The 14,395-nt window shown below is 43.6% G+C and overlaps 1 protein-coding gene across 1 annotated transcript in view; it reads right to left on the reverse strand.

The window, feature by feature from the left end:
* The window catches only part of LOC126088398 (uncharacterized), a 160,738-nt gene that overhangs the window by 73,064 nt on the left and 73,279 nt on the right, over positions 1–14,395 (reverse strand). Inside the window, exon 2 of the mRNA XM_049906537.1 lies at positions 9,533–9,618. Coding sequence (XP_049762494.1) covers positions 9,533–9,618 — 86 coding nt within the window. The remainder of the gene's footprint in view (positions 1–9,532; positions 9,619–14,395) is intronic.

The raw sequence follows: 14,395 nt of genomic DNA on the forward strand, positions 1-14,395 counted from the left end.
TTCTCAAACGTACTTGTACTTCGACTAACTTTATACGCTGTATATATTATTTGTAACACGGTGCACTCTGTTCTACAGGATAGCTTGATATTGGACGAAGGTCCAAAACTGGTCGCCATTTAAATAAAAACAGGCCCGCCGAAGTGGTCGAGCGGTGCTAGGCGCTACAGTCTGGAACCGCGCGACCGCTACGGTCGCAGCAGGTTGAATCCTGCCTCGGGCATGGATGTGTGTGATGTCCTCAGGTTAGTTGTGTTCAAGTAGTTCTAAGTCTATGGGGCTGATGACCTCAGATGTTAAGTCTCATAGTGCTTAGAGCCATTTGAACCATTTGGTCGCGCAAGGCGGTCTCTAAATTCTTTGACTGGACACTGGTCGCTCACCCCGAGCAGCAGCGCAGTATGCACGGTGGGTGAGTATCACTCTACCGGTACTTGAAAGATTCTCTCAGTGTGTAGTCTTGTAGCGTGCGTAACCCACTGCACCCGCCATACCAACGAACATAAGCATAGAGGATGTCACTTGTCTAGATCTGCGAGGTCGCAGTTAAACATGGAAAGACAGGAAATTCTGTTTGCCTGTATTAATAAAAAACACCCTGTATGGAAAAACTTAAAACACTTTCTGTGTGATGAGTAAGGTCGTCCACACACAGAGCTACTTAAAACGAAATCACTTATGACGCGAGTTGTCATCGGGTCGCTAGTGTCACGTCCTGTGAGACTCAATGGAATGTTACACACTCTCCCCCCCCCCCCCTCCCCACCTCCAGGAGCTCACGATCCTTTCGTGAGTTCGTACATGGCGCCCACAGGCTATTGCAGCCCATTTTCCTTTCTGGGCCGTATTTCCTCCCCCGTGCCCCTCCCTCCCCTCCCTCGGTGTTCTTACTTACGTCGACCTGGCTATCCATCTGGGTTTCTTGTATTGCTTGCGGTTTTGTTCCCCTTGCCTTTTCTTTCATCCTTCCTTTTTGGCGTTTTTGTCCCCCCCCCCCCCCCCCCCTTTGGACTCTGGCCTCTACTTCTACATTTTCTCTCGTAGTTTGAGCCATTTTAGGACGAACTCCCTCCCTAGCAGCTACAGTGTGGGTCCCTCTCTGTCGTTCCTTCCCCTCCCCATAGGCCCCCTCCAGCCCACTAGGTCACCAGCACATGTAGCCAGTCTGTGTGGTGGGGCTGTTATGTACCCATGTGGCTGAGCCCCTACCAACACAAAGATGACCCGAGCTGTTGCCTCCCCATGTATGCCTAGGAGAGGGAGCTTGTCATTCTGGAGCATTGGAACAATGGCTGCCGTGCCAGACGATCCATGCTGTGGCTGGGTGGCACCTATGGGGAGAGCCCCTGATCAGAATGGGTGGTATCAGGGCAGATATTTTGCGTATGAAATGTATCAAACTCCAAAAAAACTCATCGTTCTTCTACAACTGTCTCTTTAGTCGGTAGTGGATCACTCATTGCTGCTCCTTATGACCGTGTGGTCTCCCCTTCCCTGTCTGCACTCTGGGAGAAGGGCCAGGCTCGCCAGCTTGGGGTGAAACACTTTCACCACTGCCTGGTCTGTACTGGGACGGGCAGGGACACGTTCGCCGCCATGAAGCGTTATTTTTTTGTGGAAAATATCAAAGAAAAGTTTGACGAAGTTTAGTCTCTCAGTAAGATGCAGTCAATCTTACTGTTGACCAAAACTACTTCTGCTGGCCAATGTGAAGCCCTTAACGCATGAGATCATATTGGCGATGTCCCAGTATCCATCACTCCTCACCAGTTTATGGATATGGTTCAGTGCATCCTTTTTCACAGGGACCTCATCCTTCAAACTGATGATCTCCAGGCCAATCTGGAACAACCGGTCATTCTTTTTAGTCGGCATGTTCGGAAAGGTCATAAGGATAATCGCACTGTCGTCTTTATTCTGGCATTTTAGGGAGATACTCTCCTGGAGAAAGTCAAGGTTATGTGTTATCGGTGCAATGTGAAGCTTTGTGTCCAACCACCCATTAGGTGCTTTTGGTGCTTGTGGTTAAGGTAAATGTCTTCCCACTGTACAGTGGAACCTTTGAGGTGAATGTGGACACCCCTCCATGTGGCGAGCCCCTTTGTTTTCTCGTCGAAGTGTGTTAATTGGCAAGACCATCACTCTCCAAAATCACCAGACTGCCCAGCTTATGGGAAGGAAAAGAAGAGACAGGAGTATTCGTCCCTCCATCGTTTCTCTTACACTGAGACTCATCACAATTATGACTGACTACCCCTTGTGTTGATGACTTCTACCTTTGCGTATGTCACAGCCTTTCATCCTGCTCCCTCTTCCTTTCCCCAGTCCCATCTCCCTCTACTCTCCTCCTCCCTGAGATTTCCACGCCCTCCCCTCTGGGTGCTGCTCCCATTTTTCAGCGTCCACCAGTGATGGGGCTCCATCTCAGGACCCCCCTCCCCCCCCCCCCCCACCCGGCGTCTCTCAGGCCAGAGGCGTGCTACCACAGTCTGTGCGCGCCAAGTTCGCCCGCTCTTTTTCAGTTCCAGACCTTGCAGAAACCTGTTCTACCTCTGTGCCCTGCCCTCCTCAACCTACAAAAGAGAAGGAAAAGAAACATAAGTCACAGGACAAGCCCCCCTCCCTCCCACCTGGTGCTGGTACCGATGTCATCTCCCCGCTCACAACTTGTGTCTGACCTCTTTATTTATGAATGTCACCCCATCCTTGTAGTTGGTAGATCATGACTCGGCTGAATGATTGGCTCGAGCCAGTTCACCTCTCATTTGGACACCTGCTCCATGCTTATTCAGTGGAACTGTAATGGATACTACAATCACCTCCCAGAGCTGCAATGCCTTATTGCCTTTTACATGGCAGCTTGTGCTGTTCTCCAGGAATCTCATTTTACAGATACCTGCTCACCAACCCTTTGTGGGTTCCATGCTTTCTGTTGGAACTGGGCTGGCCCTTTAAGAGCTGCTGGTGGCGTTTGCACATGGATCAATACAGGCAATTTTAGAATGTGGATCCCATTTCGTACCACATTGGAAGCAGTTGGCCTTCTGGGAACACTTGGAATATTCAGTTACAGTTTGCAATCTCTATCACCCTCCTGACACATCATCTAACCTGCTGCCCTAAATGCCCTCATTCAGCAATTTCTCCCTCGCCTCCATTTCTCCTCCTTTCTGCACCCTTTGTGGGACAGTGCTTTTTCATCTAGTCATAGGCTCCTAACTGATCAATTTCTTGTGGACCTTGATCTGTGCCTTCTTAATGATGGTTCCCCTACTAATTTTAGTACCACACATAGCACTTTCTCTCCCATTGATCTTTCACTCTCTTCCCCTCGCCTTCTTCTTTCCTTACACTGGTAGCCACATCATGACCTCTGTGATAGTGACCACTTCCTGTTGATTCTCTTGTTCCCTTTCCACCTCCAGATGACCAGGTAACCCCCCACTAGGCTTTCCAGCTAGCTGATTGGCCTCCATTTACGTCCCAGGTCGTGTTCACCTCTTCTTTGTTAGGTTCTATTGATGAAGTCGTCCATGACCTGTCCAATAAGATAATCCACACTGCCGGAATTGCCTTTTGCGTTCGCCATTGGCCAGTTCCATGGTGGGGCACGACTGTTGCTACCACCGCCTCTGATGGTTGTCACGCCTTGCAACGTCTTAAGCAGCGCCCTTCTTTCGTCGGTCTTATTACCTTTAAATGTCTATGTGTCAAATCCCATTACTTCTTTAAACAGAGCAAGTGGGTGTGTTCAGAATATTTTGTCTCCTCTTTAGGTTTTCCTGTCCCTTCATCACAGCTGTGGGCTCACTCTGCACAGTTTAGCAGGCTTTTCACAGCGCCGCCATCTTGTTTCAGTTTTCTTCAATCTTCGTAATACCTACGACACAGCTTGGCGTCATCACATCCTCCTTACATTCCATGAGTGGGGTCTTTGGCGCCTCCTCCCGACCTCTACTGACCAGTTCCTGTCCAACTGGTAGTTTAGAGTTTCGGTTGGCACCATTCTCAGCTTTCTGCAGACACATTCACTAATTCGCTGAAAGACTTAGTACACAGCCCAAGTTTCTGCTGCAGCACTACTTCATCTACTCATTATTTAAACACTAGGAGTTTCGTGTCGGCTGTTATGCAGTTTTCAAGTAATCCTGCAGTATTAATGATGGCAAAAATTTTTGCATAAATTTATATCGGTATATGGTGAGTGGCTTACGTTTATGTTGGTAATTACTAGCGTTACGTTTTAGATGTTAGAATAAAGAGTTCTGGAGTGCTTTGCTGAGATTATTTTTCAGTTTTTGTGCTGTTGAAATTCGTCAGAAATTTACCTATTATGCTCGCATTTGGATTGCACCTATATTCGTTTGACAGGAAATCTCGCTCCACGAACGAGTACAAGTTTACAATGAGTTTACATCAATGTTCAAAAATGGCTCTGAGCACTATGGGACTCAACTGCTGTGGTCATAAGTCCCCTAGAACTTAGAACTACTTAAACCTAACTAATCTAAGAACATCACACACATCCATGCCCGAGGCAGGATTCGAACCTGCGACTAGTCCAGACGGTAGCGCCTTTAACCGCTCGGCCACTCCGGCCGGCCATCAATGTTAAGAGCTACATTACAAAGACCGTATCGTGCAGAAGTGCCGCTTCTTTTAATTTATTCCTGGTGTCGTGAGACGTTGAAATGTATTCTTTTTGTTTTACGAAGTCAATCAAGTTTCCCAAATACGGTTTGTGTTTTAATTCCGTCTGTACATACGCTTTTGTGTGGAAGATTGTAACCAATTTTATGTCAGCCACCAAACAGGTAGGAACTTCGCCGTCAGATTCAAAGAACACATTCGGAATTTTCATGCACCTACTCAACCAAAAACAAAAAGCAGAACGAATAGAAAATGCAATCAAAATTCTACATCGTGTACCCACATGAAGTGCAAAGGATGTTTTGGAAGAACTCTAACTTTATATCCACACATAAGCGTAAGAACAGACGGAACATAAACTCAAAAAATATTTGGAAAAGTTTATTGATTGCTTACAAGAAAAAAATAAATTTCAAAGCCTCACGACACCAGGAAATAAATTAAAAACAACGAAATTCTTGACACTCGCACGTCTATGCACGATTCACGGAATGATATGATACGTAATACGGTCTTCGTAATGCAGCTATTAACACTGATTTTCCGCGAATGTAAATTGATTGTAAAGATGTACTTGTCAGTGGAGTGAGATTTCCTGTCAAACGAATATAGGTGCGAATGCCAAAGTGAGCACCAAAGGTTAATTTCTGACGAATTCCAACAGCACAAAAACTAAAAAACAATCTTAGCAGAGCACTCCAGGACGCTTCATACTAATATCTGAAACATAAAGCTAATAATTACCAACATAAACAAAAGCCATTCAACATTTACCCTTATAAATTTATGCAACAATTTTTACCATAGTTAATACTTGAAAACGGCATCACAGCCGAACCGAGACTCTTAGTGTTTAAATAACGTGTTAATGAAGTAGTTGTGCAGCAGAAGCTTTAAAAGCTGTATGGAATGGATAGTGTCTTGAATATAGCTTATAAAATAAACATCGACAACAGTAAAATAGGAATAACGGAGTGTAAACAAATAAAATCAGACGAGGTTGGGGGATTCAGCCTAGAAAATCAGACACGAAGTAGTACTTCAGTTTTGCAATTTTGGCAGCAAAATAAGTGATGACGGCCGAAGCAGAGAGGATATAAAATGTAACGATATCAACAAAACAGTATGGACCGATGACCTCAGCAGTTTGGTCCCTTAGGAATAACACACAAATTTGAACATTTTGAACAAAACAGTTTTTCACAAAGAGAAATTTGCTAACACCTAATTAACTTAAACTTAAGTGCTAGAAAGTTTTTCCTGGATGCACCTGTAATGATGTTTTGCCTTGTACGGATGTGAAACGTGCATGATAAGCAGTTCACACAACAAGGGAATAACAGCTTTTTAAATGTGATACTACAGAAGAATGCTAAAGACTAGATGGGTAGATCGCGTAAGTAATGTGGAGATCTGAATAGAACTCAGGAAGAAAGAAAAGAAAGAAATGTACGGCACATCTTGATAATAAGAAGGGATCTGTTGACTGGACACATCTTGAGGTATCAAGCAACCGTCATTATGGTAATGGAAAGAAGTTTGGAGAATGTCTGCAGAGGGAAGCCAAAGTTTGAATACAGTAAGCAGATTCAGATGGATGTAGGCTGCAGTAGCTGTCAAGAGAAGAGAGTAGAATAGCATAGAGACCTTCATCAAGCCACTCTTTGAGCCGAAGTCTAGAACAGCAACAACAGCGCCAGTCTGGATGAAGATCAAATCGGTTTTTTTTCCTATGCTCAAGTTATACTTAAAATTTTTTTACACTTATACAATTTTTTGTCTTTGTAATGGTCTAAATAAGTAGCGTGATAAATGGGACTATCAATGCCTACATAATTTATGCAGTGTTTACTAAAGGGCGCAAAATATTCCTCGGTCATTATTACGTACTTACAGCACAACCGATTTCGATCACAGTAAAAATCCATCTGCGTCGCAACACTCCATTAAAATAGTAAGAGTATGTTGAACCATTGTCCTCCAATGTCTCAATTTCTACGCGCTTGCGATCAAGTGCGTCAGTACAGTGCAGAAGATTCCATAACCGATAAAAACGTTAGACAGTCTTACGATACAGACACACATATTACGAAACAGATTCATGCATTCCCTGTTATCACTGATTAAGAAAACACCAAGATGACTCAAGCGGCTGATACTTTTAAAATATTCGTTGGAGGACCTCATGTCATGTGGAATTCGTCTGTCTTTAGAAATGCACACCATGTTTTGTATTATTATTAACAATTACATTATCAGACGTACTAAAAGGTCTTTGTAAAACTAGTAGGATCGCCTGCATTACTTCAGGTACTTTAATTAGTGACCGTCAGATATGACGGTCTTCTCACACCATAATTAGCCGATGAAATTACTATCGATGTATTTGTAAGTGAATATAAGAAAAAAAGTGAGAGGCGTGATAAATGCGGGAGGAGCAACTATTTATATGCCTCTATATAAGCTCCAATACTCTTAGTTCGGAAGCAAGTCACGAAGTGCTCATGAATCGTCCGGGAAATTCCGAGGAGCAACCCACAAGTTATACGTATGGTTTGGTGAATCTCATTTACACTAGACGGTAAATATGTATAATGCTGCCCGTCCAGGACTCTGCAATATTTTGAGAATCGCCTGTACTGGTCAGTGTTCAGTTTTAGTTTCAATAGTATTATGCTATGGGTCATTAGTGGTGTTTCAACGTGTCTTCTCTTTATCCTCTGTTTATTCTGCCAATCCTCCCCGGTTTGTTGTTTTTTTTTTTTTTTGTTTTTCTAAATGTTTCAAATGGCTCTGAGCACTATGCGACTTAACTTATGAGGTCATCTGTCGCCTAGAACTTAGAACTAATTAAACCTAACTAACCTAAGGGCATCACACACATCCATGACCGAGGCAGGATTCGAACCTGCGACCGGAGCGGTCGCTCGGCTCTAGACTGTAGCGCCTAGCACCGCACGGCCACTCCGGCCGGCTTTTTTTTTCTGCACTGGTGCAAGACCTATAGGGTGCAAGCCCTATTATAATCTTCAACTAGTCTCTGGATCCATACTGCAAAACCATGTTTCCTTTTTTGCATATACTGATTCACACCGAAAAAAAACATCGTCATTTCTGCTGTAATGCAATTTTAATGTCATTATATTTTTTATATAAAATTAATGAAAATATATCATTGGAGCAACATTTCCTCCCCTCCCCCTTCCTTCCTTGTTTATCTTCATCCCTTCATGCTGCCCTTTCCCAACTTCTGCCTATTTTCCTACACACCTCCCCCTGGCCCTTCCCCCCTTCCAAGTAATTCAGAATCTGTCTTCATCTGACCCCTACCTGCCCTTGGTGCCCCCCCCCCCCCCCCACAGCCACTACCCCTTGCTCCTACTCATCCCCAGTCCACCCTGACATAGTTGGAAAAATTGCTATTCTGTGACATGTTTTGTTTTTGACATGACCCATCTGTGATCTGAATAGGTTGAAGCTTGCTTGCTTGCTTTGTTTGGAAAATTATAGTTGCATTGCTTTCTCTCTTGATGGAATATTTCGACATTGTGCCTACATGCCTAATGTGCTGTACGATCTTTGTATACATACCATGACAGGTCTTGACTCACAACATATTTTATGTTTTATTTGTTCATTGGCAATATGACGCTTATTGTAAAAAAAAAAATACAGAAAAATTACCAGATGTAACGTGGTAGCAAAATTTGCGCTGTTTTGTGTATGACAAAAGCTATGTCTTGGTTAGCCTCGATCTGTGACACGTACGCCATCTGGTTCCAAGTCGACATAATACGGTCCTCAAGTCTGCTGTCTTCAGTCTGACATGCAAAGTCTCCGAATAACATCTTTTGCAAATACGCCTAACGGCAATTGTACATCAGATTGAACACTTTCCTTGTATTACTCACTTGTACGAGCTTTCCTAAGCATTTTGTAAGTATTTCTACTTACTATATACTTCCGTTTCTGATGTTACATTGGCCTTATAATTACTATATTAGCTTTTCTAATTTGTCTTTTGTGTAAATATTTCCACAATTATCTGGTGATGATGACTCGTCATAAATAAACTTTTAGCGATCAAGACGTTGCCATGGAATTACTACACGCCAAGTTTGGATGGTCACATACCTTACAAATGGAAGACTTCATCAGTAAAAACGGAATGTTTCCTTTTTATTTGTGTATTTGTTCCGAAAGACAAAGTTACTTTTAGACGGAGAGAGAATACACTGGAACCATCGCCGAGACGGAGAGGAGGCAGTGATTTATTCCTGAGAAAGTTGTTATGGAAATAACTGTGACCATTAGCCACTGGATTGACGCGAATATGAGTTATGATTGTCTTCTCTGCGAAGGACGCTGTATATCACACCACCATACACTGTTAAAGAGTCCCCCAGTGACGGAAACAGCACGATCAAGACGTAAAGTACTCTCCTGGCCTTCAAATTCCCCGGACCGTGACCCAACTTAAAATTTGGGAGGGAACGTCGATCGGCGTGTTAGCCGTATGAATTTCTTCTTAGCACACTTTTCTACAGCTGTGGGGAGTACTGCAGACAGAAGGACTGCTGCAGATCACAGAGAAGACACGTCAGCATTTGGCTGTGTGCCAGAAACAGATGTGTCACCCAGGACACTAACAGATTCACAGTACAAGTGACTGGAGAGCGCATTAAGTATTCTTAAAACAGAAAATATGCTGTATTTGCCACTGGACTGAACACTTTCTCTCTACCGCGCGGCGTACAGGCAGAGAAACCACTATAGCAAAAAAATCAGCTTGTCAAGAACTGGAAAAGTAACAGAATGAAAGGAATGTAGCTTACAGTCTATTCGATCTTGCTTGTGCGAGAATGCTAGAAGCCGTACTCACATCAGGCCACATCTTCGCTGTCAGAGTAACCGACTGCTGGAACACCTGGGTCTGGAATCGACCCCGGGCCACAGACTCTTCATCGCCTGGAACAGAAAGCACACACTTTGGTTACACAGGGGACCAGTCTTTCGACAGTGGGCGCGCGCGCAACTGACGCAGCAAATTCATGAGCGCCTTTCAAGCAGTCTGTGCGTCACTGAAGCATTAGCGGGTGGATGCTTACGCACAAAGGACTGCAGGTTAAATAAACGTTGAACTTAAATCAAAATCTACCAAACATTACCGTGTTATTTTAAGTTCCACATTATAATCTCAGACTTTGCAAGATCAAATGTTCAAAATGTGTGTGAAATCTTATGGGACTTAACTGCTAAGGTCATCAGTCCCTAAGCTTACACACTACTTAACCTAAATTATCCTAAGGACAAACACACATACCCATGCGAGGACTCGAACCTCCACCGGGACCAGCCGCACAGTCCATGACTGCAGCGCCTTAGACCGCTCGGCGAATCCCGCGCGGCTTGCAAGATCATTTTGAAGGTAGTAAGAAATATAAGATTTTACTTTTCTAATTATTTCCCTTTTTTTAACTGTTCCAGCCATTGCGATTAAGGTTCGTATGATATTTCCAAACCGTTCCATTCAAATGATACCTCATTAATAGAAAATAACCGTCACTTTCCTCATTCTCTCTTAGTTATTAGCAATTTGGAATTAAAATCTGATGAAGGCACGTCATCATGATTATTATTCATTGTATTCAGTCATGGTCTATTTAGTGTAACATAAGGTTCCATAATGGAGAGGTGTGTTATGATAGTGTTACGAAAAGAATTAATATCCAAGAACATTAAATGCAAAAAAAAAAAAAAATGTTGGAAGCAGTAAATTACAAGTATACGTTAATCTCAGGCAGTATCTGCTAATATATTTGAAGAAATGGCGACTTTACACCTTTCATAATAAGTTCCCCCAGAGATTCTCTCTCCAAATGCTATTGAGCAAACTGTTTGCATTGTCTTAAATGAAATGAATATCAACACTGTACACAGAATAACGGAGTGTAATCTAGGCTTGTAAGACAAAGTGATGGAAGATATGAGGACGTGTAACCTCCACACCAACATAGCTCTCACGGAGTATTATAATGGTTCCGCCGATGAGAGGTATCCTGCCGTGGGATTTGCATTCAGTATTCTAATTGTCCGAATAATCTTAAGGGAATGTGGCGATGTCTTGTGAGGCATCTGTTTGTGCTAGGTTTGGGATCTGTAATGGTAGTTTTAGAGGTAGGTATGGAACAAGAGAAAGTGAGGTGGAAGAGAGGAGGAGGAGACGATGATGTATGATGATATTGACAACGAAGGTGATGCCAAACTTTGGTACATAACAGCGCCGTTCCATAGTTTTTAAGCGCACCAGCAGGAAGAAATATTATCAGGACCAGAGCTACACTGGAGCCAAGTGTGTGAGTGTGAGTGTGTGTGTGTGTGTGTGTGTGTGTGTGTGTGTGTGTGTGTGTGTTTTGCATTTGTGGATCAGCTGAATCTGAGTTAGTTGTGGTGGTCTGACGGAGATTATGTTTCACACACCAGACAGGAGCTCGAACACACACAGCAGTTGATAGGTTATACAGCCAGCTGCGAAAAAACAAAGCCGACTGGAGCCTTCAACAGCGACCACGTAGCGTGTGAGAAAAATATCAACCAGGACTCATGAAAAAGCGACAAAAGGAGCAATTTACGAGAATGAGCTATACATGATGTTGTTGGACCTCGTTTTTATTCAAGCTGACGAGGTGTGATAAAAAAGTAAAGGAAATTTTTTAATTTCGCGGGCTTAATGTATCCGATTGTATGCGATAGTACTAACCTTTGCGATTACGATTTAAACGATCCCAACGTAATTCAAATGAATATATGTATAGATTTCGCTTTCAGTTATAAAAATTCTAATTCTGCACTACGACGTTTTGGACCCCACGGATCCATCTTACCGAGCTTTCGTTCTTCTTGCTATATGGTTTATTTTACTATACAAATATATTAATGTTAAAGATGGAAGGATTTATTACCAATGAGGCAACCAATGAGGCCATGTAAAATATTGTCAGAAACAAATAAAAGGGCACAATGAAAGACAGTAAACTGTCAATACCAAATGAAAACACGTTATAAACAAAGCCACAAACCAAAGTTACAAGTGTGTGGACAAAGATGTTATCATAAAACTGCTTTCTTCATTTAAAGGTATAAACTGTCACATATTAGGGTATATACATTGCAGTTAATTTCAAAGACAAGGTGTGTGAACATATCAAATAACCAGTCCAGTTCTGTAACTGTAGCAAGTAGCTTTATATCACCTTTGCACATAGTCTTTTCTCTAGTTTGTTGACATGTAATGCTTACTTTGTGTAGCGTCCTTCTTAGTCGTCACTTTATTGTCATATTTCCTTGGTTTCTCTAACTTTTACGTTGTCTCATTGGTAACATTATTCTGTTCTGTGCTGCTATTCTTTATTTATATCGGCACTCTGTTTTTGTTAGCCACATACAAAGACAGCTTAGACATTGTAAGAGCCAGAGCACTTGCAAATGGATCCGTAGTGCCCAGAAACTCATAGTGAAGAATTTAAAATAAAATTATTTTTGTGAGTGAAGGCAGAATTTATAGACACATCCAGTTTTATATATGATCATGTTAGTGTAGGAATTTTGCTGCGCCGGGCGGAGTGGCTGCGGGGTTAGAGGCGCCATGTCACTAATCGTGCGGCCCCTCCCGCCGGAGGTTCGAGTCCTCCCTCGGGCATGGGTGTGAGTGTTGTCCTTAGCGTTAAGTTAGTTTAAGTAGTGTGCCAGTCTAGGGACCGATGACCTCAGCAGTTTGGTCCCTTAGAAATTCACATAATAAAAATTTTGCTGCATTGGACTGGGCATGATTTCCACCGATCAATACTACTGTTCAATATCCTCTGTGGTCACGTGCACTGTGTCCATGTGATTATTTTTTTCCTTTACAATACGCATCAAAGCTCATGCGTGTATGTTCCAGTGGGACAGGACTCGGAGCAGTTTCGAAGTTGGCTGGTGAATGTAGTCTGATTTCGGTCACAACAGGAGAATCAGAATATAAGATGATGTTCGTAATTTCACACACAGAGGGTACATAAACCGCCTACATCTATATCTCCATCGATACTCCGCAAGCCACCGGACGGTGTGTGGCAGAGGCTACCTTGTAACACTACTTATCATTTCCTTTCCTGTTCCACTCGCAAATAGAGCGAGGGAAAAACGACTGTCTGTCTGCCTCCGTATGAGCCCTAATTTCTCGTATCTTATCTTCGTGGTCCTTAAGAGCGACATATGTTGGCGGCAGTAGAATCGTTCAGCAGTCAGCTTCAAATGCCGATTTTCTAAATTTTCTCAAAAGTGTTTCTCGAAAAGAATGTCGCCTTCCCTCCAAGGATTCCCATTTGCGTTCCCGAACCATCTACGTAACATTTACGTGTTGTTCGAACCTGTCGGTACAAAATCTAGCAGTCCACCTCTGTGCTGCTTCGATGTCTTCCTTTAATCCGACCTATTACGGATCCCAAACACTCGAGCAGTACTCACGAACAGGTCGCACCAGCGTCCTATACGTGGTCTCCTTTACGGGTGACCCACTCTATCCTAAAAGTCTCCCAGTAAACCGAAGACGGCCTTTCGCCTTCCCTACCACGGTTCTCACATGGTCGTTCCACCTCATATCGCTTTGCAACGTTATGCCCAGATACTTAAACGACTTGACTGTGTCAAGCAGGACATCAGTAATATCCGAACATTACAGGTTTGATCTTCCTACTTATACACATTGACTTACATTTTTTCACATTTAGGGCTAGCTGCCACTCATCACACAAACTGGAAATTTTGTATAAGTCGTCTTGTATCTTTCTACAGTCATTCAACTTCGACAACTCACCGTACACCGCGGCATCATCAACAAACAACCGCAGATTGCTGCCTACCCTGTCAGCGAAATGATTTATGTACATAGGGAACAACAGTGGTCCTATCACACTTCCCTGGGGCACCTTTGACGATACCCCTAAGGTACACTCGCCATCAAGGAGAACATACTGGGTTCTATTACTCAAGATGTCTTCGTGCCACTCACATATCTGTGAACTTGTCCCACACATTCGTAAATTCGTTAACAGCCCGCAATGTGGCACAGTGTCATTTGCTTTCCGGAAATCTACAAATATGGTATCTGCCTTTAGATACATCAACTCTTGAATCTCTGAGAGCGTCTCTAACGATGCGTGTGTTCTACAGTGTTTCCTGCTGTTGTCACGCACTCGTATTCCGAGAATTCGTATTCCGAGAACGCGGAAGTACTTACACCGTAATGCATTCCTGGACACGGCGCTATGAAATACGACGCCACACTTCTGACTCGCCCCTGCATTTAGCAATCGTCATTTTTATGTCAGCAGGAGGTCGCGAGACCTCGGCAAGCATCACTGTGAAGATAATCCACTTTAATCGGGCGCAGATGAAGCAGAAGTAGGCGCCTCCGTGAACGCGCCGTTCCGGTTCGGCGCTTTCGCTTTCGGCGACTTTGTGGGTCACTGGGGAACACTGTCAGCGGGACGCTGCCCTCCCAGCTTTCACGTTGTACTGCATAGGCGGCGCCTGCTGCTACACACTAGTACATCCGCCGATAGCCGGCTCTCCTAGAGAAATACTCGCGAAACCACCCTGCAGCCAGAGAGGTCACCACAAACTACACGACAGCGTCCAATGACCTGCTTCCAATACCCGACGTGGTGTGGCGTTAGAATCGAGCAATTTACACGCCATTGGG

This window comes from Schistocerca cancellata, chromosome 6, assembly GCF_023864275.1.
Source record: "Schistocerca cancellata isolate TAMUIC-IGC-003103 chromosome 6, iqSchCanc2.1, whole genome shotgun sequence".
In the NCBI taxonomy this organism is placed as follows: domain Eukaryota; kingdom Metazoa; phylum Arthropoda; class Insecta; order Orthoptera; family Acrididae; genus Schistocerca; species Schistocerca cancellata.